Source organism: Sorex fumeus, unplaced genomic scaffold, assembly GCF_029834395.1.
Source record: "Sorex fumeus unplaced genomic scaffold, SorFum_2.1 ptg000072l, whole genome shotgun sequence".
In the NCBI taxonomy this organism is placed as follows: Eukaryota; Metazoa; Chordata; class Mammalia; order Eulipotyphla; family Soricidae; genus Sorex; species Sorex fumeus.
Window position 1 is genome coordinate 49,952,341 of NW_026606129.1, and position 23,798 is coordinate 49,976,138.

The 23,798-nt window shown below is 44.2% G+C and overlaps 2 protein-coding genes across 7 annotated transcripts in view; both read right to left on the minus strand.

Annotated features, from left to right (window-relative positions):
- Window positions 1-265: 265 nt before the first annotated feature.
- Window positions 266-5,247, minus strand: IMPDH2 (inosine monophosphate dehydrogenase 2). 2 transcript variants are annotated; one of them, XM_056129608.1, is made up of 15 exons: window positions 5,056-5,247; window positions 4,594-4,642; window positions 4,279-4,380; window positions 3,824-3,898; window positions 3,307-3,513; window positions 2,801-2,888; window positions 2,529-2,728; window positions 2,358-2,448; window positions 2,162-2,257; window positions 1,853-1,924; window positions 1,057-1,200; window positions 837-981; window positions 604-747; window positions 433-516; window positions 266-337 (listed from the first exon to the last, which is right to left on the minus strand). In XM_056129608.1, the coding sequence occupies exons 1-15, from the start codon at window positions 5,151-5,153 to the stop codon at window positions 316-318; spliced, it is 1,617 nt and encodes a 538-aa protein (XP_055985583.1). In that variant the 5' UTR covers window positions 5,154-5,247; the 3' UTR covers window positions 266-315. The 2 variants fall into 2 exon arrangements, with proteins under 2 accessions (XP_055985583.1, XP_055985584.1); XM_056129609.1 differs by lacking the exon at window positions 1,853-1,924 and having other exon boundaries at window positions 5,056-5,245.
- A 238-nt stretch (window positions 5,248-5,485) lies between these two features.
- Window positions 5,486-23,798, minus strand: part of QRICH1 (glutamine rich 1) — a 52,364-nt gene continuing 34,051 nt past the window's right edge. For all 5 annotated transcript variants that reach the window (XM_056129168.1, XM_056129171.1, XM_056129169.1 and 2 more), the window contains 7 exons: window positions 18,742-18,919; window positions 17,688-17,842; window positions 15,271-15,385; window positions 9,027-9,135; window positions 8,525-8,676; window positions 8,129-8,219; window positions 5,486-6,420 (listed from right to left, as the gene is read on the minus strand). In XM_056129168.1, the coding sequence (XP_055985143.1) occupies window positions 6,228-6,420; window positions 8,129-8,219; window positions 8,525-8,676; window positions 9,027-9,135; window positions 15,271-15,385; window positions 17,688-17,842; window positions 18,742-18,919 (993 nt within the window). In that variant the 3' untranslated portion in view covers window positions 5,486-6,227. The remainder of the gene's footprint in view (window positions 6,421-8,128; window positions 8,220-8,524; window positions 8,677-9,026; window positions 9,136-15,270; window positions 15,386-17,687; window positions 17,843-18,741; window positions 18,920-23,798) is intronic.

Genomic DNA, 23,798 nt, shown 5'->3' on the forward strand with positions numbered 1-23,798 from the left:
GACTGGACCATAAATAGCGGGCCTGTGAGCTGTCTTAGGTAGCACTTCTGAACCTAGAACTTATATCCCTTCATATTGCATCCTTTGTATTTCTGCCTTGATAGCAGCTGTAGAGTTCCTATGCCTGGTGACTTAGATGTTTGGGCCACAGTGATATAGCAAGTGTCCAACCCCATTTGAACCTCCAGCATTGCACAGTGACCCGGGGACTGCTGGGTGTGGCCCACACAATTACCCCTCCACCCTGAAATAAAATATGAGGCACCACATTTTTCAAACTTTTATTGAAAAAAAGAAAGTGTGTTGAATGCCTTTTCAGAAAAGCCGTTTTTCATACCTGTGGGCAGAAGGATCAGCAATGAGGTGAGGGCAGAGGCAGGCCAGAGACCTCTACCCCAAGACTAAAAAGGTAGAAGAGAGATGGTTACTTACGAATGGAGGCTGTGAACACCACCTTCCACCTGAGCCGAGGATGTTCTTTTCTCAAACTTGAGCTCCCCGGAATACATCATGGCTCTGAAGAGGGCGATATTAAGTGGGTAATTGGCCCTGAACCAGCCCTATTTATCAACCCCTCTTCATGTTCCAGCTGCCCAAGCTTACCGAACTTGGGTTAAACTCTTGGCACCAATGTCCTGGCAAGAGTGCTGGATACCAGCGATGAGGTAGGGGACAAATTTGTGGATGGACCCTTTATCCTGAACAGCTCCTGACACCCCCTGGGCCACCTTGATTTTGTCAGCTTCACTGCAGAGAGAAGCAGTGGACATGGGGAGAAAGTCAGATGAGGCTGCCACCGCAGGTCTGGCTCAGGATTACTGACATTCTCATCCTACCTGAAATATCTGTTCTGGCTACTGAGATGCTTGTCCATAGCGTCAAGAGAACCCATACCACGGTATTTCTTTAGCCTTATCCCATCAGAGAAAAAGTACTCGCCAGGGGCCTCAGTGGTAGCAGCCAAGAGGGAGCCCATCATAACTGTGAAGGGAAGGGAATAGAGCCTGAGCACTGGGCAGTCTCATCAGACTACAGGGGTGCCATGCTGTGCCTTACCTGTGGAGGCCCCAAGGGCCAAGGCCTTGGCGATGTGACCCACATTTTGGATTCCTCCATCAGCAATGACTGGAACACCAAAGCGCCGTGCATATTCTGATACCTTGTATACTGCTGTTGCTTGGGGCCGCCCACAGGCCAACACTGTTAAGAGATGGAGGAACAGTTGGGTGGGTGGAGTTAACGTGGGAGAGGTAGTGCTGTGGCCACAACTCAGCACTCAGGAGCTCTCAACTACACTTGCACCAGGACTGCCGCCTGGCCAAGGAAAAGGCATGTCTGGGATAGCTACTGCCCTGAACAGTACAAACAGCTGTGATGCCTCCACTCACCCCTGCATGTGCACGTGCATGTGTGCATGGCCCAGAGCAGCCTCAGGCACATGCAGTCAGCAGCCGGGAAAGCCCCGCCCAGCTGGTATCAGGTGGAATAGGGATCACCGTGCAGTTAGTACCCAGATGTCCACCCCTTTCTCCCTGCAGGGTGGGCAGCTCAGGCTGGATCAGAGCAGTGGTCTTGTGGAAGAAAAGTGGGCTGCAGAGTTGGTTCTTGAGCTGTGTCTACTGCAGATGTGGGAAGAGCAGGGCCTCCTTGGGGAAGGGGGTCCTGCTCCAGTATAAGCACCCCAGGAATAGGAGGGAGCTGTGTTGTTGAACTGCCCCCCAAACCATGGTCTGTCATTCAGTTTGCCCTGCCCACCCACCAGCACCACAAACCCCGGGAGCTACAGCTACAGTCAACCAAGCAGCCGGGCAGTGGGCAGCTGGGCCGGGCCAGTGGGCCTGGCCGGACTTACTATAGCAGCCCGTGACAGTAGAAGGGCATTTGGGGCTGTGGGACTTTATGTCTGGAGGGATCTTGGGAGCCGCTAAACAAAACAAACAGACCAGAGTTTAGAGAGGGCGCAGAGCAGGAGCAAGGAGGCCAGGCTAGGCGGGGAGGGAGTGGCAGGTGAGAGATGATGAGAGCTCGCCTGGCTGGCATATCACCCACCCAACGGGCCTATTTGGCCATGGGGCTGCCCTACTGGAGGACTGATGCAGTTCCCCTAAGAGCTCTTGGCTCTAGGGAGTATGGGGCTAAAGGCCCTGACAAAGGGTCTTACCTTCCTGGGTGATGCAGATGGAACCACTGCCCATGCCTACCCGGAGGGCATCTACACCAGCATCAATAAGGTTCTTGGCCTGAGCAGCTGTGACCACTGCAGAGAGCAACAGGGAGAGGCTCACATGAAGAAGGTTTAGGTGGAGGGCGACTTTCCCATGCTAGTCCTACATCCTTTAGCACTCATCCCGGCTCACCATTGCCTCCAATGACTTGGAGACTAGGGTATTTCTCTTTGATGTACTTGATCATGTTGATCTGGAAGATGGAGTTTCCCTGGGAAGAATCCTGGGACCAGGGAGAAGTTCTAGTGAGACTGTGGTATATAGTGGCTGCTCCCCCCCACCCTGCCTATGCCCATGACTCACCAAAACTACGACGTCCACACCAGCTTGGGCCAACAGGTCCAGCCGATACTTGTCATCCTCATGTGTGCCAATAGCTGCACCACATAGCAGCTGCTTTTTGGCATCTTTAGAAGCCAAGGGGTAATCCCGGTTCTTCTTCAGGTCTGTTCGAGCAATGATGGCCACCAGCTCGTCGTCTTCATTTACAATGGGCAATTTTCCTGGGGCAGCATTGGATGTGAATTAGAACCCTGGTCTTTGGTGCCAGCACCCATCCTACCTCTAGGACTTACCCTTTTTGCTGCGCTGCAGAATTTCATTTGCTTCTTTCAGTGTGATGCCTGCAGGGGCTACCACCAAGTCCTCCCTCTTTGTCATGATCTAGAAGGCAGGAGGGCTGTGAGTATCAGACCTGATGTATCAACACCCCTGCACCAAACATTCTCTCAAGGGAATGCAACAGTTTATGCAGCAATCCAATGGCAAGACAGTAGGAAGAGAACATGGTACAGGGAGCTGCCTGTTACATTGTAGAGAAAAGGGGCTGGGACTGAGCAGTAGCCAGAGTAGAGGCACTGTCTGTTCTTCAGTGCTATATCCATCTTGGTGGCAACACTGATAATGGCAAACATGGAGTGGTAGGAAAGGAATGCAGGAATGCAGGAGCCAGGAACATGGCTAGACATTCACCTTTCCTGGACAGCAGGGACCTAAAGGGATGTCAAGCAACCAACAGCAGCTTTCTTGTCTTTAACCCAGCCTGATTAGGCTGGGTTTTTTCTCTGCTAGTGACACTTACCTCTTCCAAGAAACGATCATGCTCTTCCTCCTTGAGAAAGTCAATGTCCCTGGAGGAGATGATGCCTACCAGGCGGCTCCCCATCCGGCCTGTGTCAGTGATGGGGATACCACAGAAGCCATGCCGGGCCTTAGCTTCAAACACATCCCGTACTCGATCCCTGGGGCTGAGGACCACAGGATCCGTGATGAATCCCTGCTCATATTTCTGGAAGGGAGAGTAAAAAGGGATTTTTGTACTGCATTAATCACATTCATGGTCTGAATTCTAAAACTTGTTCCATTTCTCCCACTGGCGATGCCACAAGGCCAATAACACCAACACCTCACACCCAGGGATAGGAGGCTCAGGTGCTATCCACCAGATCCTTTCCTACTGCCTTAATGAAAACAGGGACTCAGGCTCTTTCCCTTAAACCCATTAAGGGAAAAAGGACCCAAGACTAACAATAATCACCCCCACTCCACCCCAGTGCAATTCCCAGGAGCTCTTGACCATGATCCTTGGTCCTTCTGACCTTCACTTTCCGAACTTCATTAGCCTGGAACTCTGGCGTACAGTTGTGGTGGATGAAGCCGATACCACCTGTAAGCTGCAGGATAAAGGGACAAGATGGGGAAAGTGACAATAGAGGCGAGGCATGATGAAATGCTTTGGGTAAGAAATGCAGCACCGGGGCTGGAAAAATAATACAGCAGGCAGGGTGCTTGCCTTGCACATAGCCGGTCCGGATTCAATCCCTGGTACCTCATATGGTACCCTTTGCTACTATAAAAAATAAAAATCCCTTTTTACTGTCCCATCCAGAAATGAGCAGGGATTCATCATGGACCCTGTGGTCCTCAGCCCCAGGGATCGAGTATGGTACGTGTTTGAAGCTAAGGCCTGGCATGGCTTCTGCGGTATTCCCATCAGGAGTAAGTCCTGAGCACTGCCAGGTGTTGCCCCAAAAATACCCCCCACAGGGCTCACCGCCATTGCTATAGCCATCCCAGCCTCTGTGACTGTGTCCATGGGTGAGGAAACTAGTGGGGTCTTCAGTGTGATCTTTTTGGTCAGGGCAGAAGTCAGGTCCTGAGGAAGGTAAGGACAAATATGGGAAAGCACATGAAATATTTCAAGATGGAACCAGACAGTTCATTTACAGGTCCTCCCATGAGCTGCATTCCAATTAAGACCCTTCCAAGAATTTATCCCAAGTCCAATCTGGCGAGATGGCCCGAGACTAGGGGCCAATAGCACGTCAACCCACCTTGTGTTCAGGACTCAATTTCTGGCAATACTCACCACCTGGTCTGCAGTGAAGTCGATGTACCCGGGAAGAATGAGAAAGTCACTAAGGGGGAGGGGAGTAAACAGTAAGGCTCAAGCTTAGGGAAGCCGAAGACACCACCCCCAGATGATCTCATAAGGTATCTGGGCTGACTGGCATAGCCCATGTGATATAACTAAGGCAAAGCAAAAGATGGAAATGATCCTTTCCTGCCACCTAGCTGTCACCAGAACCCCAGGCACCCTGACAACTCCATGTGTAGGAAGAATGGAGTTTCAAGCCTAAAATACCAACCATTGCCAAGATGCTCCCTTCATCCCTCCCCCCTTCAGCACTGTTACACGGAAACCCAGAAATGGGCGGGGAACGCCCGGTGCCGAACTCCCGCGCCCGCGCGGACTTAACGCGAGTCCCTCAGGCCTGCCAGCTCAGCGAACCGCCCCTCCCTCGCCCAGGTGAGCCCGCCAGGCCCGCACTTGTAGGTGAGGCCGTCCCCGCAGTTGAACAGCTGCTGAGCAGTGAGTCCGTCGTCTGGCACGTAGGATGTGCCCCCGCTAATCAGGTAGTCTGCCATGGCCAGAGACAGAACCGCGTGTCTCCGAGGACCGCGCCGCAGAGGCCTCTGCCGTCTGCGCCGCGCCAATATAAACCCGCGGTATCGTCACCGCGCCCTGCGTGTCGCTGACATCATGACGCAGGGCGTGAGGGCGGGGCCAGGGGCCCTGGGGCGGGGCTAGTAGCGCGCTTGCGCATTAACGCGCCATACTCCCGCAGCCTGGGGGTAGGGTAGTTCCCGGCACTGCCCCCGCCCGCAGGATTGTGGCCCTTTGGTTCAGAGATAAGACTGTACAAACACCCACTACCCCACCACTGCTCCCAAATAAAGAGGCGTTTTTCACTAGCATGTTGAAAAGACGTGCTTGTCATTCTTAATAAACAACTAGATTAAGAATACATAAGAGAAACAGAGTGGTATCTTTATATGATACACAAGTGTATGTTACAAGAATTCCATCAGGCACAGGAGCCTCAGGTTTAAGGCCTCAATGTTAGGCCAAAAAAAAAAAAAAGCATGGTAAAGTTTTTACTTTAACATCTAAAATGTCACTTGTCATAAAGGAGGGTGTAATAGAAATTGTCTTTAATAAATCATAATTGAAGTTCCCCTCATTTTCCTTCCATTAAGATGCTAATAAGTTGCGCACGTAGACACACCATGGCTTCCCTGGGATCTGTGAAGTCTGCCAGAGTGGAAGCCAACTGGGGGAAGATTCCCTGGAGGTTCCGTCCATCATTAATTCCATCTTTCTGGAGGAAGGGAAGGGGCCACATTTCTCCTAGCAGTCCAAGCCCTTTCCCCAGACCCCAGACAAAATAAGAAAAAGTCAGCCAGCAACTTTCTAGGTCATCTGGTTCTCAGGAAACCCAGAGCCCCGTGGCTGAGGAGTCTGCCGGAGCAGGTTTATGCTGAAGATGCATAAAGATGAAGGGGCAGTTTCCTTTTACATTTTAAACAGAAGCAGCCTGAATGGCTTCAAAACTACATCAATAAAAAAAGAAATGAAAAAAAAAAAAGGAGGCCTCTTCTTGAGTGGGAAGTCTGTCCGGTTTTCTTAGATGGTCTCCCTTGCACCGCGGCTGAAGGATCTCAATGCATGGTGCTTGCACTGGCCACTGCAATGGCCTCCTGAATTTCTCGTATCACCAGGATCCGAGTCAGCATCTGTCCCATCTGTTCTCTGCTGATAGGCTGGACCGAGTACCAGATCGGGCTGTTGGGTGCTACCACCGGCTCAGGCGTCAGGTAAAAGGTGTCATTCCGGCCTTTCACACTCTGAGGGCTGAAGAAGATAAAAGCAGGGTAAAATAACCACTTTACTCCCTTTGCATTATTTCTGTTTTGTTTCTATGAAGGCAGTGAGCAAAAAACGAAATTCACTCATGTACTCTACCACTGAGCCACATCCCCAGCCCTATAACCACAAGCTCAACCCTCCTACTTTGAACTTCCAGAAAAAATGTTATATGCAAACAGTGGGAAAGCAGCAACTGCTGATGGCATGATGGTTTTGCTACTGAACTCTATGAAACCAACACACATAAACTCTAGAATCTCCTGTTTGCAATCTCCTATGGCAAATTCCAATAGGTCCCCGCTCATTTGATTCTGTCACAGTGAGATGCAGTTCCTCTAACCACCCTGCCAAGGGCTTTAAGTCTAGCCATGTAATAACATGGAAACATCTACACTACTCAGAAGAACCATCTCCAAGCCTTTGCCTTTTTTCTTCTACCCAATATATTATATAACTTCTCAGTTCTATCCAAGGGATTATCTACCCTCCCAGCTCAAGTCTAATTCTGGGATCCTCAACTCTTCACCCCCTCAATACTGTTTTGTACTTCTTAGATACACAGCACATGGCACTCCTTTATCCATCCATTCATTCATCCAGATTTACGTAAGGGCTACTCTCTTCTAGGTTCTAATGTTAGAAAAATGAGTAATATCCCCTACCTTATGGAGCATACAGAAAATAGGGAAAAAGCTAAAGGTTACAAATACGAAGTGACAAACAGTAGCTGAGTGCTCAGAGGAAATAATCCAAGGAAAGAGATAATTTAGAAACACTTCCCAATAAAACTGTATTTGAGAAGAGGGATGGCTAGGAGGAAACCATCAACATAATGGAAAATCAGGGGCTGGAGCAATAGCACAGCGGGTAGGGCGTTTGACTTGCACGCGGTCGACCCGGGTTCGATTCCCAGCATCCCATATGGTCCCCTGAGCACCGCCAGGAGTAATTTCTGAGTGCAGAGCCAGGAGTAACCCCTGTGCACTGCCGGATGTGAACCCGCCCCCCCCCCCAAAAAAAACCAAACCATCAACATAATGGGAGATCAATGGCTATTTGGAAGGGGGAACAATAGTAGGACAAAATTGGGGGGTGAGGGGGGCAGAGTAGTCACTTGAACATCAGGCAATTCTGTGCCAACATCCTTAAAAAGAGCATGAAATCCCTCAGTGGAGAGAATCTAGTATGGCTAGGGAGCCAAAACTACATGGACATGAGATCACTAAAAGGCAAGTACATGAAAACCTTGATAGATTTCCTCTGTAAATGAAAACCTCTTAAGGTTTTATCTTAAGTAACATAGTCTAAGACCCTAAATTGTGTAAAAACCATTCTGACATTTTTGTGGAAAATGAAGGGTGGGAGAGAGGGAGAGTTGGGGAAGGAAATATCTGCTAGGCTGATGGCAGTGATAAAACATCGAGGCCAGAAAGATGCAGGGAGACAGGCAGTCTCTCTGAACCTTCACCCTTTCTCATAAAAGGAATCCATCAAGAAGCAGAGAACCACACTTTATCACTACACTAGAAACAAATCCTTTGGAAAGACCAGTAGGTTGCTTCTGTATTTTGCTTTTGGGAAGTGTCTTTTTAATCAGTTTTGGACTAGGGAAGACTTGATGTGTGTACCACACTGACACACCAGACCACACCACACCCACAGACTCCAACCCAGCCATAATAAGCCTCCTCACCATTTAAAGAGGTAGAAATCATACAGCTTGATGGGACATCTCAGTGGATTCTCTGGATTTTCCGTCTGCTCTGCATACATGTCATCTGTAACTAAAAAACACACCCCCCCACCACAGACATGGCATCAAACTGCCTTAGCTCAGGCCCAGGTTAGGAACCATGGGCTACTAGCCATTCCAAGTATGAAATATAGGGAAATGAAATGATGTATGACTAGTGAAAGGCATGAAGGGAAAAGGCAGCTATTTTTTTTTTCTGCTTCTCAAGATTCTGCCTGGAGAAAATTCCTATGTAGCAAATCCTAAACTCCACACTCACACTGTAGGGTTTAAGAGTATAAGGGGAGGTAAGGACAAATAGCACCTGGGCCTACAGTTCCCTGCATTCTTCCCTACCTTTCTGGCCAGTCTGATGTATGCCAAGGGCCTTCAGGTACCGAATACTCGTGCTTTTATCCTTAGGATTAGAGGGGTTCTTCTTAGTTTGACGCAAGACCTTGGAGAAAGCCAACTTCATGTGCTGGTCCACTGTCTTCAATAGGAAGTACCTGCACCACAAATAAAAGCAAGGCAAAGGGAATAGTGCCAGGAGGAGACCATGACTTACCCTCTGCCATCAGTGCTCTGAAGCTGCTGCTGCACACTCCCAGGCCCTGGGCAGGCCCAGAGCAAAACACACTATATAGTGGAGAAGCTACATCAAGACTGACGATGCGGGTGTGACAGGCTGTTTGCCTCACTCAGTGGTCACCATATAAATCCCAGTCAAGTGGGGTTGAGGGATTTCAGTACCACAAAGGCTCCCAAATATGTGTGAAATTCAGAAGTCCACCTTTTCCACCCTCTTCACTGGGCAAATTCAAGCAAGGGTTTAGCACAGAGCCTCTGGAATACTTACTTGGTGTTAAAGAACATGAGGGTGGTCAGCAGAGTGGAAGGGGAGTGAGCCCCAAGCTGCTTGCACTCCCACAGCATCTCCTCAGTCACGTGGCTGGGCAGGACATAGCCTAGGAGGAATAGAGTACTGCTACAAGAGGATGGCAGGTGGTTCCTCAAAGGCACAAGGACCACAAAGGATTATAAGCCAGCAGTCCCCCGAGGCAGAATTATCTAGATGCTTGTTTAAACACAGATACACAGATGCTCAAACCCTGACACAAGTTCCTAGAGTGAGACCTGAGAGCACACGCTGAGAACTGTTGTGTGCTCTTACCTGATAATACATTGCTTTTTGGGTCACACCCAGCGATGCTCAGGGGTTTTTATTCCTGGCTCTGCACTCAGGAATTACTCCTGGCAGTGCTTGGGGGACCATATGCTATGCCGGGGATCGAACCCAGGTCGGCCGCGAGCAAGGCAAACACCCTACCCGCTATGCTATCGCTCCGGCCCCCTGATATATTTCTTCCTCTAAGTTAAGGTTAATTTGAGAGGGATCAACCTCAAAAAACAAAACAAAACAAATAAAAAAACAAAAACCCCACACCATCACCAAACTGCACACTTGCATACTTCTCCAGAAAGATAGAAACATCACTTTTAAAAGTGTTCAGGGTCCTAAGAACTGGAATGCATGCCTTTGCCCTTGCTTAACTTCCTCTCCTATCTTCCACTTCTAGAAATTAGGCCCATTCTTATCCTCTCCATATTCAGCACTACAGGAGGTTCTATACAGAGGGCAGCTTTTACTGAAAAACTTCTTCAAAAATAAATTGAGTTGGGCTGAGGCAAGAATTATGATTTGATTGTACACCCAGGGCAACCAGGTCCACTCCAAAGGAAGATAATACACGTGCTGATCAGCAAGGTCCCTTCACTTGCTCACTGAACAATGTGCAACTGTGTGTGTGCCAGGCACTGAGGGCATGGTGAGAGAGCAGCAGACACCAGCATCCTCTGCAGGATTTTCAGGACTCTCCAGGCAGCAGTGAGGTACCACCTCCTAGAAGCAGGGAAAGAAATATTCTACCCAATCCATTCTTCTTTTTGCCAAAGGTGGCTACATATGGTCCCAAAAGTGCATATCCATTTCCTTATTGTAGATCAGCCTCGTCTCTTTATTTTGTGGCACAGTAGCTAGGAGAAGAGTACCAGTGCTCTCAAGACAGGTCTGAAACAAGATGAGTGGCATAATGCAGACCTGCTTGAGGAAAGCCAGCCCTAGAAGCAGTTCTGGGCATACCTTGGCATGTGCTATTTCATCTGGACTCACTCTGCTAACTGGTGTCTCATCTCTTTCCTTAGTAACGACACACCATAAAGTTAAATTTAATACCTGAGAATCAGGATACCTGGTATAGGAGAAGAGATATACAAGTAGAGAACATTTTAGAGTTATACAAACATCTAGAGTTCTAAATTTGAACGCAAGAATCAAAATAAGCTATATTAAAAAATTTATTCCTAAAAAAAATTATTACTGCTTCCCCCTTCCTCCCCCGCCAAAAAAAAGCCTACAAAGAGTGAACCTAGGAGCAATAAACATCCTTAAGCATCCAAAATATGGTACTGATAATACCAATCACCACTAAAAAGTAATCAGACTCCATGGAGAACAGACAGATTCCACTTTGGAAAAGGAAATGTCTGAATGAGTCAGGAACATTTGGATGCTGGGGATTGAACCTGGCCGTGTGCAAGGCAAATGCCCTACTCACTGTACTACTGCTCCAGCCCCGCAGTTTAAAACCAGTTTAAAACCAGAAAACAAGGTAGTAAGATCATGCCATAAGACCTTAAGGACCAGTTTAAATAGCTTCAAGTGGCAAAAGATTGCATGTTGCTTAAAACCACAGACCAAACCATAATAAATATGTTTAAATGCATCACTTCAGCTGATTGGTTATTACTATTGTGAATCAAATCGTCATAGTGAAAATTAGTAAACAAAAGGAAAAAGAAACAAATCTTTATTCCACTTTTTCTATTTTGCTACAGATCTAAAAAGTGTTTTATTGCTATAAGAAAAAGTTTGTAATTTCATCTCAACTGAAGAAGTAATATTACTGGAATATCATAGTCTGGGGCTTCTAATAAATGGATTTAGACATGAGTGAAAGTACCAAGTATCTACAATAAAATCTTGGGGTTTTTTTTGTTTTTATTTTGGGACATACCCATCAGTACTCAGCGCTTACTCCTGGTGGGGCATATGGAACTTATGTGTTGCGGATGTGTTGCCAGGGATCAAACCATATGGAATGCTGGGGATGAAACCTAGGTCAATCACATGCAAGGCAAGTACCCTACCTGCTGTACTAATACTCTGGGCCCTGAGAAAATCTTGTTTAAAAAAAAAAGGTGAAAAACAAAGCCTGATTAACTCTGGATATACAGTTACAAGTAACTATACATAATACAGGAATCAAAAGAATATGCTTATGAGAGAGACATAGCAAAAATTATTTCATCTGCTTCCCCCCTCCCTTTTTGGGTCACAAAGGCGATGCTCAGGGCAATGTTCAGGGGTTACTCTTGGCTCTGCACTCAGGCATTGCTCCTGGCGGTGCTTGGGGGACGATAATGGGATGCTGGGGATTGAACCTGGCCGTGTGCAAGGCAAATGCCCTATCCATTGTACTATTGCTCCAGTCCCGCAAAAATTATTCTAACAGTTTAAAAGGCTAACTTCTATCAATAAACGGCAAAACATAAAATTAAAGATCAAAACTAAACACAAAAAAACCTATCACCAAATTCTTGGGTAGAACTTGGCAAATCTCGGAGTGACGAGACTCGCTTTCCCTAGTGTCTGTTCTTTCTTTACTCATTTTTGGCTTTTTTGGATCACAACCAGCAATGCTCAAGGGGTCACTCCTGGTTCTGCACTCAGGAATTACTCCTGGTGGTAGCTGGGGGACCATATGGGATGCTGAGGATCAAACCCAGGTCGTCTGCATGCAAGACAAACTCCCTACCCACTGTACTACTATCACTCTGGCCGCAGTCTCTGCTCCAAAAACAGTCCGTCAGAGAAACTACCCACTTAAAGGCTTAATATTTTCCATTTTATTGTTCTCTGTTTTTCAAATCATAAAATAATTCAATACTCTTTCCCCAGTAGACTGTAAGCTCCATTTTGTTAACTACTATATTATATATACTTAACATACTGCCTGGCATTAAAAAACATTTAACCATCAATTTTTTCACATGATCTTAGTTTTTTCTTTTTGGGTCATACCAATGCTCAGGGGTTACTCCTGTGTACTTCTGCACTCAGGAATTACTCCTGGCGGTGCTCAGGGGACAACATGGGATGCCAGGGATTGAACTCAGGTTGGCCGCATATACGGCAAGTGCCTTACCCACTGTACCATCTCCCCAGACCCAAGAATGTTTACTTTGCTAAGAACCCACCAAACTGGATTCTTTTATTTTTCTTTTTGGGTCACACCTGGAGATGCCTAGGGGTTACTCCTGGCTCTGCACTCAGGAATTACCGCTGGTGGTGCTCAGGGGACCATATAGGATGCTGGAAATCGAACCCGGGTCGGCCGTGTGCAAAGCAAACGCCCTACCCACTGTGCTATTGCTCCAATCCCCAAACTGGATTCTTAAGTGGTGTAATACTCTACTTCCCAGCAGCAATAAATGAGTTATTGCTCTCTATTTAATGGTCTGAAGTTGCCAAGAGTGGGAGGGATTTAGATAATCTAATATGTTACCTCACTATTGTGTGAATGTGCATTTTTCATATACACTTATCTGTCTTCTACATATCTTTTGTCCATATCTTCCACCACTACCCAAACTCATCAGATGATCAGAAATAATCTTTTTTTTTTAAACCAAATTTTATTAACTTACCCTTGCTTTACAATGTTATCAACTCTAGGAGTACAGCTTCACACCACTATATGTATTGTCTCAATGCCCCAAACTTGTCTGCTTTATTATTTTGGTTTTTGGGGGTGGCCACACCTGGTGATGCTCAGGGTTCACTGAGGAATTACTCAGGGTTCCACTCAGAAATTACTTCTGGCAAGCTCAGTGGGCCATACAGGATATGGGGATCAAACCTGGAACGACCATGTAACAAGGCAAGTGTCCTAACCATTGTACTATTGCTTCAGTGCCAAATCTGTCCATTTTAAAATTGAGTTACTTTTTCAGCACCGAAAATTAGAATCCTTTGTATATTCTGAATAACAGTCCTTTATCAGCAAAGGTTCTCTTCCAATTTATCTTTCATTCCCTTAACAGTCTTTTTCACAGAAGTTTTAAATTTTAATGAGGTTCAACTAAATTTTTTCTCTTTTGTAGGTTGTGCTTTTAGTGTTCCAACACCAAAAAGTTATCACCAAACTCTGGGCACCTAGATCTTCTCATGTATTACCATCTGGATTTTTTGTTTTGCCTCTGAGGTTTAGGTTTAAAATCCTTTTCTCCATTTCTTCTTCTTCTTCTTCTTTTTTTTTAGTTTTTTGCTTTATGTTTTTAGGTCACACCCAGTGATGCTCAGGGCTTTCTCCTTTAATCAGCTTTATTTATTTTGGGTGGGGGTGTCTATGGCACACCCTGATGTGCTCAGAGTTTACTCCTGGCTTTGTTATCAGGGATCACTCCTAGTGGTGCTCAAGGAACCATGTGGAATGTCAAGGTTCAAATCCAGGTAAACCATGTACAAGACAAGTCACCTTACCTGCTGTACTGTCTCTCCAGCCCCCGTGAATTAGTTTTGTGAAGGATTTTAATATTTACCTTCTTTCTGTGTATGTACATTTCAGTATAATTTGTTGAACAGATTATACTTTTTCCACTGAAATGCCTTTCTTTGCTCCCTTGTCAATGAAAATCTGTCCATATCTGTTTGATTATTTTGGGGTTCTATTCTATTCTGATCTAGTCTCTTACGAAAAGCCTGCACTGATATTTATATCAACTTTATTTATAATATCCAAAACTTGGAAGCAACCAAGATATTATTAATAAATGAATGGATAAACTGTGGTATAGTCTTACAACAGAGTATTATTCAGCAATAAAAAAAAAGAGTTGTCTCATTCTATCTAGAAAATCTAAAAAGAGAAGTCCATGTTCCTCAATCTGGAGAGATTACATGCTGTATAATTCCAACATATGACATTCTAGATAAAGCAAAATTATAGACAATATAAAACATCAGCAGTCACCAGGAATTTGTGGGTTGGGGAAAAATAGATGAAACATATTCATTTAAGAGGAGTGAGAACTTCTGTATGATACTGTACATTATATGTGCGAGTACAGATTTGCTGAAACCCACAAAATGACATAACCTAATATAATCTGTAAACTTTAGTAATAACATAATATTGGCTTATCAACAGTAACACATATGTACTGGACTATTACGAATAGGGGAAACTATGAGAGTATAGTAATTATCTAATACATCTGCTTGATTTTCCTATAAACTTAAAATTGAAAAGTATTAAAACATTCCACTGGAAAATTCATGTACTTTTCGCCCCTAGTTTTTGAATTGAGGTTTAGTTAAATATAATACTTTGATTTCAAGTGTACTCTTGTATACGGAATCAAAATGTTGCAAAACGATCACAATTAAGTATATTATAGTTAAAGGAAAACTCATGTACTTTTTAACATTACATGCTATCCAAGATATCTACTGGTAAAGCAAAAATTATATTACACATGTTTAATTTATGTGTTCATTCACATGGAGAGAAATTTCATTATGTAACATTAGTAAGCTACAGATTATAATTCATAAATTTTATTTCTTGCAATGATTCTAGTTTTGTTTTTTGGGTGCTGGGGATCAATCTCAGGATTTCATAAATGCAAAGTATGCAATCTAGAAAGTGTTAATTTATATATTTTAATAAAAACAAAAGGAAAGATTATCACCTCATCCCACCCCCACACTGCAAATTTTGCATATTCCAGGGACAAGCTGTGTTCTTTGGTGAGTAGTGTCCCTTCTTTATTGGGCCAAGCAACACAGAGTTTCGATTTATTCTCCTCACCCACACACTGTATCACACAATAGGAACAGGAACTGATCTTTCTGTGTTTTTTGGAGGTGCTGAGATCAAACCCAGGTTTCATGCATATGTGCTTTACCACTAAGCCGCACCCCCCCGGCCCTGGAGTTGATTTTTCAAAAAACCCTGATGGAGTTGGAAGATTCTTACCAAGTGGAGTGACTCGAGGCTGAACATCCTTTAGAACTTCATGTAGCCACTCCGTGAAACGAACATAATAAAGATCGGAGAAAATGTCATCGACCCGCCCATTTTCAAAAAGATACTAAAAGAAAAACAAACAGTTGTTGATACTCTCCAGAATAAGACTTTCACGGTAAATAAACCTGTGTTTGTACTAGTACCATCATCGCCCTACCCACTCCTCTTTAAACTCCTAGCTTGTCAAAACTATTGAGCATGTGACACTGTCGCAACACAAGTTAGACATGTGAACTGACTCTCATACCACCAAGAGTTGGATCCATGGGATAGATTTTGTGAATGTTATATCACCTAGGCAGAGCACTGTTCTGTGGTAGTGAAAAAGCATATGAAGATTCGGTCCCCTATTAGGTATTGTGTAAATTAAACAACATAAGCCAACCTTTCCAATTATGAGGCTCAGTTTCTGTATCTGCGAATAAAGATGACTGCCTCTGCCAGAATAAGTGAAAGCATGAAACAGAATAGTGTATAGTGTTCTGGATGATTAGGAAACAAAAGTGGAGCAAACTGGGAAGCCAACTTATCTCATGCTCCATCAGCAAAACGAATCCTCAGTAGCAAGTTGTCTCTTATCATACTATGGACCTCTTAATAAGAACAGTCAAACACTAAAAAAATCATCATTATAATGTGACTTTCTCTGCAACATTCACCTAAGAGATCACAAAAACTTAATTATATTTGCAGTATCTTAGCAAGATTTCATCAAGTGAAAATGACTTTCTGTGAATGAAGAGAGTAAGTCAAGGTGTAGATACTACTAGAAAACCTGGCTGTAGATAAATCACTTTTTAAGCTTGTTTGCTTACTAGGCTTTTTTCCTGAGAAATTATCTGCTTTATTTTTTTCTTGATTTTATTTTTAAAATATTTTATTATATTAGGGCTGGAGAGATAGTACAGAGGGCAGAGCACTTGCCTTGCATACGGCTGACTTGGGTTCAATCCCTGGCATTGCTTATGTCCCATCAATCCCCAACTGGAGTGACCTCCAAGCACAGAACCAAAAGGAAACCCTGAGCACTGCTGGATATGGCTCAGAAATCAAAAACACATAGATATATTTTATTAGAAGTAATGCATTATCTGTTAATTTCCAGTGGTGCTTGGGATCCTGACAGCAACTCCTGGAGAAATTTGGGGGCCATAGGTACCAACGATTAAACTTGGGGCCTCAAGAATAGAGAGCACACATTCCAGAATTCTGAGTTAACTCCTTGGCATCCCCCCATATGTTCACTTTATCCTTCTTTTCCCCACTTAACATTTTTGTGTGTGTAGTGCCAGAGATCAAAGCCAGGTATACTCACTTCACACATGCAAGGCAAGTGTTCTAATCCTGAACTATATCCTGAGTCTGGCCATATGTTTATTTCCACAGAAAGACTTGTGATTAAAAACTGGTTTGTCAGAGGGCCACAATGATAGTATTGAGGGTAGGGCACTTGCCTTATATATGACTGACCCGGATATGATTCCTGGCATACCATATGGTACCTGAGCACTGCCAGAATAATTACTGAGTGCAGAGCCAGAAATAACTACTGAGAAATCTTTGGGTATGCCCCGCCCCGTGCACAAAAATGCTCAGTCAGGCTGGAGTGACAGTGCAACAGGTAGTGGGCTTGCCTTGCACACGAACAAACTGGCTTCTATCCCAGGCACCCCATATGGGGCCTGGCCTTAAAAAGAAAAAAAAACAAAAGAAAAAAAACCAATAAAACAACACTATAAATATTTTAATGGAAATTTCTCTAACAGCAGAATTTTGGATGACAGAAGTTTTCCAAATTAACCATGAAGGTCTTTTGCAATAAAAAAGAATAATTAAAAATTATTACAGTAAGTCATCATATACCATAGTTAACAGATTCTTAGAAACAAAGAATTAAAATGAACCATAATGAAACAAACGCAAGTGTTTGAATGACCTATCTGGCTCCTACACCAAGATATTTCCCCACATCCCACCACCAGCATTATAAGGAATGACAGAATGGAACAATGTTTTATTGAAGACCTGTTGGTAGGAGAAGGTTGTGGGAAATGCACACTGGTGAAGGGATGGGTATTGGAACATTTTATGACTGAAATCAATTGTGAACAACCTTGTTTAAAAAAAAAAAAGTTAAATAAGCTGAAAAAGAAATTCAGAAACATCCAAATCTACCCTTCAAAGGTCATTTCAATAAAACAAAATGTCTTTTAAGGAAATAAAGAGACCTGCTAGTAGATAGCTGAAAAAAAAAATCCTTATTACAAATTGCAACCATTTGCACGTCATATTTTTAATATGACTAACTAGCACATATTCCATTGGAAAAAGCTTAATTATGGTCCTATGAAAAAACTGTTTCCTACCTTTTGAATACACAGGAAAATATAGTACAGAACATCTGGATCATATGGTTCACCTTCTCCATTTCGAGCTTCCCGGGTCATTAGACAGAGCCCATAATTCAATTCAGCCACAGCAGAAGAGATGAGATCTTCCTGGAATCGCAGCAGCTGACGTCCTACAACACAAGCCCCAAAGGTGAATGGAGTTCCTAAGTTTCCTGTGTCACTGAGATTCCTAACAACGCTCAGATACTGCTCATCAAGGTGCTAGAATAAAAATGGTCACTTTCCTCTATGATCCGCACTGGTCTGTGAAGTCAACAATCCTGAGCCCTTTACCACACACAAAGAGGTTACTGCATTCTCCTATCTATCTCTTAAATCTCAAAATGTATTATTAAAGAAAAAGAGGTAATTTTAAATATTCTTGCTTTGCATGCAGTCGACCTGGGTTCAATCTCCAGAACCACACGTAGTTCCCAGAGCTCCACCAAAAGTGATCCCTTAGCAGAACCAGAAGTAAGTCCTGAGCACTGCCGGGTTATGACCCAGTAACAGGGAAGAAGAGAAAGAAAGGGGAAGGGATGAGAGGACACATAGTGCATACACGAAATGGTTCCCATCTACTCTCAGAAGTCACTTCTCCCAAAATCTGCTACATTGAGTTAAGAAATTCACCTGTGGAGTAATAGCACAGCGGGTAGGGCGTTTGCCTTGCACGCAGCTGACCCGGGTTCAGTTCCCAGCATCCCATATGATCCCCTGAGCACCGCCAGGGGTAATTCCTGAGCGCAGAGCCAGGAGTAACCCCTGTGCATTGCTGGGTGTGACCCAAAAAGAAAAAAAAAATTCACCTGTACATACATGCCTCATCTTGGGTCAAACACCACAAATCCTGCTCCTCTCAGGAGATCAGAACTGCATGCTGCTTTTTATCAGTATTTCAGTATTGATGTTCCCTAGCCCCCAAGGCCAGTTTACACTTTTCAAGCTTTTCTGACCTTATACACTTTTGTATAACTGTAATTATTCTATGTAACTGTAATTTAGTTATTCTCTCCTCCCAAACACTCACTCCCAATTGGTGCAAGTCTGTTCTGAGCATCCTTTTCTAGTTCAGCATTCTTGGTCTGAGCCCAGTTTTTCCATACTTCAAGCCCTTCTTCTGGCTTCAGAGAATTTGGAAGCAGAAGTTCTGGGGATGGTTGTGGCTGTGACTGTGGTTCAACTTCAGCAACCTGGACAGTTTGAGCCTATAAAAGAGAAACCATTAAAATATATCAGTGTTGTCTCGCATCGTTCCCTTTGACAAAAATGTGTAACTGCAGTTCTTTCAGAACAAAAATGAAAACTCGTGTGTGTGTGCGCGCACGCACGCACGTGTTTTCTGGACCATATCCAGCAAAATAAATGGAACATAATGTGATGCAGGAGATTAAAGCAAGGTTGGCCACATGCAAGGCAAGTACCTTAATCCTGGTACTTTCTCTCAGGCCTACTGTCTTTTCTGTTTTTTTCCCTTTTTCTTTTTGGGTCACACCTGGCAATGCACAGGATTTACTCCTGGTTCATGCACTCAAGAATTACTCCTGGCGGTGCTCGGGGGACCATATGGGATGCTGGGAATCGAACCTAGGTTGGCTGCGTGCAAAGCAAATGCCCTACACGCTGTGCTATTGCTCCAGCCCCCCTACTGTCTTTTTTATTCTACCTCTCTAGAAGTGGGCTTCTGCTGCAATAATATAGGGCAACACCCAAAAGTACTAGGAAAGCAATGTGGTACTAGTGGTTGAACTCCAAGGCTCTGTACATGCCAGGCATGAGCACTTATTTTTGAGCTACCCCCCTCACGCTATATTCTACTTTTAAGAATCTGTGAATTAATATATTACTTCAGTCACAGAAAAATCCACTAATACAGCACTTCTGAGTTCTGGTACTTTTCTATTTTTTAATTATTTCTTCTTATGGGGGCTGAAGCAATAGTGTAGTGGGTAAGGGGCTTGCCCTATATGCAGCTAACATGGGTTGGATCCCAGTATCCCATATGGTTCCCTGAGTAGTATCAGGAATAATTCCTGAATGTAAGAATTACAAAAGTAACCCAAGCAATGCCAGGTGTTGCCAAACAACAACAACAAAATACCAATACCTGTGCTTCATCCCAAAATTATCAATTAAAAAAAAAAGGGATCTGGAAATAGAGTACAATTCATAAGAATCTTGCCTTGCAAAACCAGGTTCAATGCCTAGCACTGCATATGAGCCCCAGATCCCCACCAGAAAAGACCACTGAGTGCAGAGCAAGGAGTAAGTCCTGATATGAATTGAAAAAAATTGGGGGAAACCTCTTCAGAGTGTTCAGAAAATCTAGGGGCCACTCCCGTTTACAGTCAGCCAACTGACAAGGCAGTTCAGTGCTCTGGCCTTAGGATACACGAGAGAGACCACCAGGGACCCAGAAATGATACACGAGAGAGACCACCAGGGACCCAGAAATGCTTCAGAGACCATGTGGTGCCAAGGATCAAGTTCAAATTCAGGGCCTCACACACACTAGGTGTGTGTCCACTCATTTGAGTAAGACCCCCTAGTCTCAAAACATACTTAAAAAAAAAAAAAGATTGTGGGCTCGGGTGGGAGTGATCGTACAGAGGATTGTCTTAGCCCAGGTTCCATCCCCAGCATCCCATATGGTCTTCTGAACACTGTCAGAAATAATTCCTAAGAGCAGAGCCAGGAGTGACCCCTGAACATTGGTGAGTATGGCCCAAAAATCAAACAAACAAACAAACAAAACCCCCAGGATTTGGGCCATACCTGGTAGTGCTCAGAGACTACTCCTGGTTTGGTACTTGGAGAACAAAGCCATTCTAGCGACTGAGCTGGGGTTCCTGCACATAAAGGTAGTTTAGTCCTTTGAGAGATTCCCCTGGCCTGCAAGGTATCATATCAGGACCAGGAAAGGGCACATGTGGAAAAGAGCATGCCTGGCACTCTACCTGGATTTGTACCAAGGACCAGACACAGAAACACAAAACTCAGTAATACATGAGTCTGTGGGGTTGGAGTGATAGTACAGCGGGGTGGGCATTTGCCTTGCACGTGGCCAACCCAGATTCAATCCCCAGCATCTCATAAGGAGTAATTTCTTAAGTACAGAGCCAGGAGTATCTCCTGAGCATTGTTGGGTGCAATACCCCCCCCAAAAAATATATAGAGTCTTCATTATTAAAAAGGTAAAGGTAAAGGCCCTCCCGTTGTTCATCGATTTGCTCAAGCGGGCCCAGTAACATCTCCATGGGAGATTTTGTTGTTACTGTGTTTGGCATATCGAATACATCACAGGTGGCTTGCCAGGCTCTGCCATGTGGGCGAGATACTCTGGGTAGCTTGCCGGACTCTCCAAGAGGGGCAGAGGAATCGAACTCGGGTTGGCCATGTTGGCTGCGTGCAAGGCAAACGCCCTACCGCTGTGCTATTGCTCCAGCCCTTTATTATTATTATCGCTCCAGTCTTTATTATTATTATTTTTAAATTTTGGGAGTCACACCTGCATGTGTCCAAGGCTTATTCATGACTCTGTATTCAGGGATCACCCTGGCAGTGGTCAGGGGACAAAATGGGATGCAAAATATACACTGCATGTAAGGCAAATGCCCCACCCTCTGTACTTGCACTCTGGCCTCAAGAAATATTGAGTCTTAAAAAAACAAACAAAAAACAAACAAACAAACAAACAAAAAACAACCAGGGGCTGGAGATAGTACAGAGGGTAAGGCGTTTGCCTTGCAAGCAGCCAACTGTTTTTCAGTATTCCATAAGGTCCCTCGAGCACTGCCAGGAGTAATTCCTGAGTGCAAAGCCAGGAGTAATCCCTGTGGATTTGGTGTGACCCAAAAAACCAAAATAAATAAATAAATAAAGCAAGCAAGCCCTATCCACATAGAAAAGCAATTCTAACATTCAATCACTGATGAGATTTATCAAACTATTACAAGCTAACAACTATCTTATTTTATTTTTTTATTTTGGGGGCCAAACCCAGCAATACTCAGGGGTTACCTCTGGCTCTACATTCAGAGATCACTGTAGACGGCTCACGGGACCCTAAGAGATGTCAGCGATTGAACCCAGGTGAAAGGCAAGCACCTTACCCACTGTACTCTCTCTCCAGGTTCTCATTTTGATGATTTTACTAAGGTGCAAATTCTGATTTGAAAGATCTTAAGTATCAGCATTTTTAACAGGTGAAGTGAGGGACCCTGTGGTGTGTATACAAATCACACCTTTGAGTACAAACCAGTAATACATTTCCTTTGCACAAGGCCAACTCCGGTTCAATCATCAGCACCACATATGGTCCCCCAAGCACTGCCAGGAGTGATTCCAACACCAAATCAAAACCAGATAAAAAACAAAACAAAACATGTCTAGGCTTTATTCTTGGCAAAGCCTGGCAAGCTACCCGTGATATATTTGATATGCCAAACAGAGTAACAACAAGTCTCACAATGGAGATGTTACTGGGCCCGCTTGAGCAAATCAATGAACAATGGGAGGACAGTGCTACAGTGCTACAGGCTTTATTCTAGAAGATTCAGACTTTTAATTAACCTAAGGTAACTGGTGTCAGGGAATAAGCCCAGGTCAGCTGCACCTGCCAAGGCAAGCACCCTACCCACTTTATTACTGTTCTGGCGCCCAAAATAAAATTTTTACAAAAGAAAAAATACTCAAGGATCTATATTGCTTTCTAACTTTTTAATGTTCTATTTTTTAAAAATTATTTCTTCTCTAGATAATACTTTGACTCAAAATCGTATTTTTTTTTTAAAGAATTAAAGCACTAGTGATCTGCCTTTAAGTAAAAATGGCCCAGTCCTTGTTGGTCTTACAACTATACAAGTAGGTAAAGAGCAGAGAATATCTCTGAATCTTTCTGTTTTGGGGCCACAAAGAAATATTCGGCGCTTATTCCTGGCTCTGCATTCAGAGATTACCCACATTGCATGGTTGTCCACAGTTATGAGAAGGTAGGATCTCTGGACTGGAGAGATAGTATAGAGGGGAAGGAACTTGTCTTGCAAATGGCTGACCCAAGTAGCATTCCCAGTACCCTAAAGGTTCTCCAAAGTCTACCAGGAGTGATCCCTGAATACAGAGTCAGGAGTAAGCCCTGAGCAATGCCAGGTGTGGCCCAAAATCCAATAAAATAATATAGGCATACAAATAAGACATTTACTAATAAATTATATATATATTTTTGCTTTTTGGGTCACACCCAGCAATACTCTGGGATTACTCCTGGCTCTGCACTCAGGAATTAACTCCTGGTGTTGCTTGGCGGACTATATGGGATGCTGAGGATCGAATCTGGGTTGGCAGTGTGCAAGGCATATGCTTACCCGCAGTACTATCGCTCCAGCCCCCAAAGAAATTTACTTTAAAATAACCCTACTTTCAGTTATATGTAGCCCACAGTTAAAGAACCTAGGTCCTGGGTTAACTAATGTATATTCAAAGTCTGAGAACTAGTGCTTTACACCAAACGTTTTACAGTAATATAACATGTTGACAGAAAAAATTGGATAAGGAATTTATGAGAATTCTCTGTACTATCCTTGTATCTTTTCTATAAATGAGTATTATCCTAAAATAAATGAGGGGCTGGAGAGATAGCACAGGGATTATAATGTACTTGCCTTGCACATTGTTGACCCTGGTTCAAGCCCCAGTACCACTTATGGTCCCTGGAGCCCTGAAAGAGGGATCCCTGAAGGCAGAGTCAAGAGTAAGCCCTAAGTACCACTGGGTGTGGCCCAAAAAGCAAAACCAAAATAAAAAAGTTAAGCTCTAAAGAAGGGAATTTCAACATTTTTTAAATTTTTGTTTTGGGGTGCTGGGGATTAAAAGCAGGCTGGGCATTTGCAAGGCAAGTACCTTACTTTCAGTACTATCACTTTGGCCCCCAACTTCTAACTTTTTTAACCCTGTGGACCAACAGTTGAAAACCCATGATTACAGAACTGGAGGGTTGGTCTATAAAAAGGAGCTTTACCATGGGACATAGGTATGGATGGGAGGAGGGGTCCCTGGAATACTGGTGGAGGGGAGTGTGATGTTGGGACG

Excerpts from the sequence above, each read along its gene's own strand:
- IMPDH2 (XM_056129608.1), bottom strand. The coding sequence starts at position 5,153 with ATGGCAGACTACCTGATTAGCGGGGGCACATCCTACGTGCCAGACGAC. Across the intron at positions 2,889-3,306 it reads ATGATCGTTTCTTGGAAGAG|ATCATGACAAAGAGGGAGGA; the intron begins GTAAGTGTCACT and ends CCTGCCTTCTAG. Across the intron at positions 982-1,056 it reads GGCCCTTGGGGCCTCCACAG|TTATGATGGGCTCCCTCTTG; the intron begins GTAAGGCACAGC and ends TTCCCTTCACAG.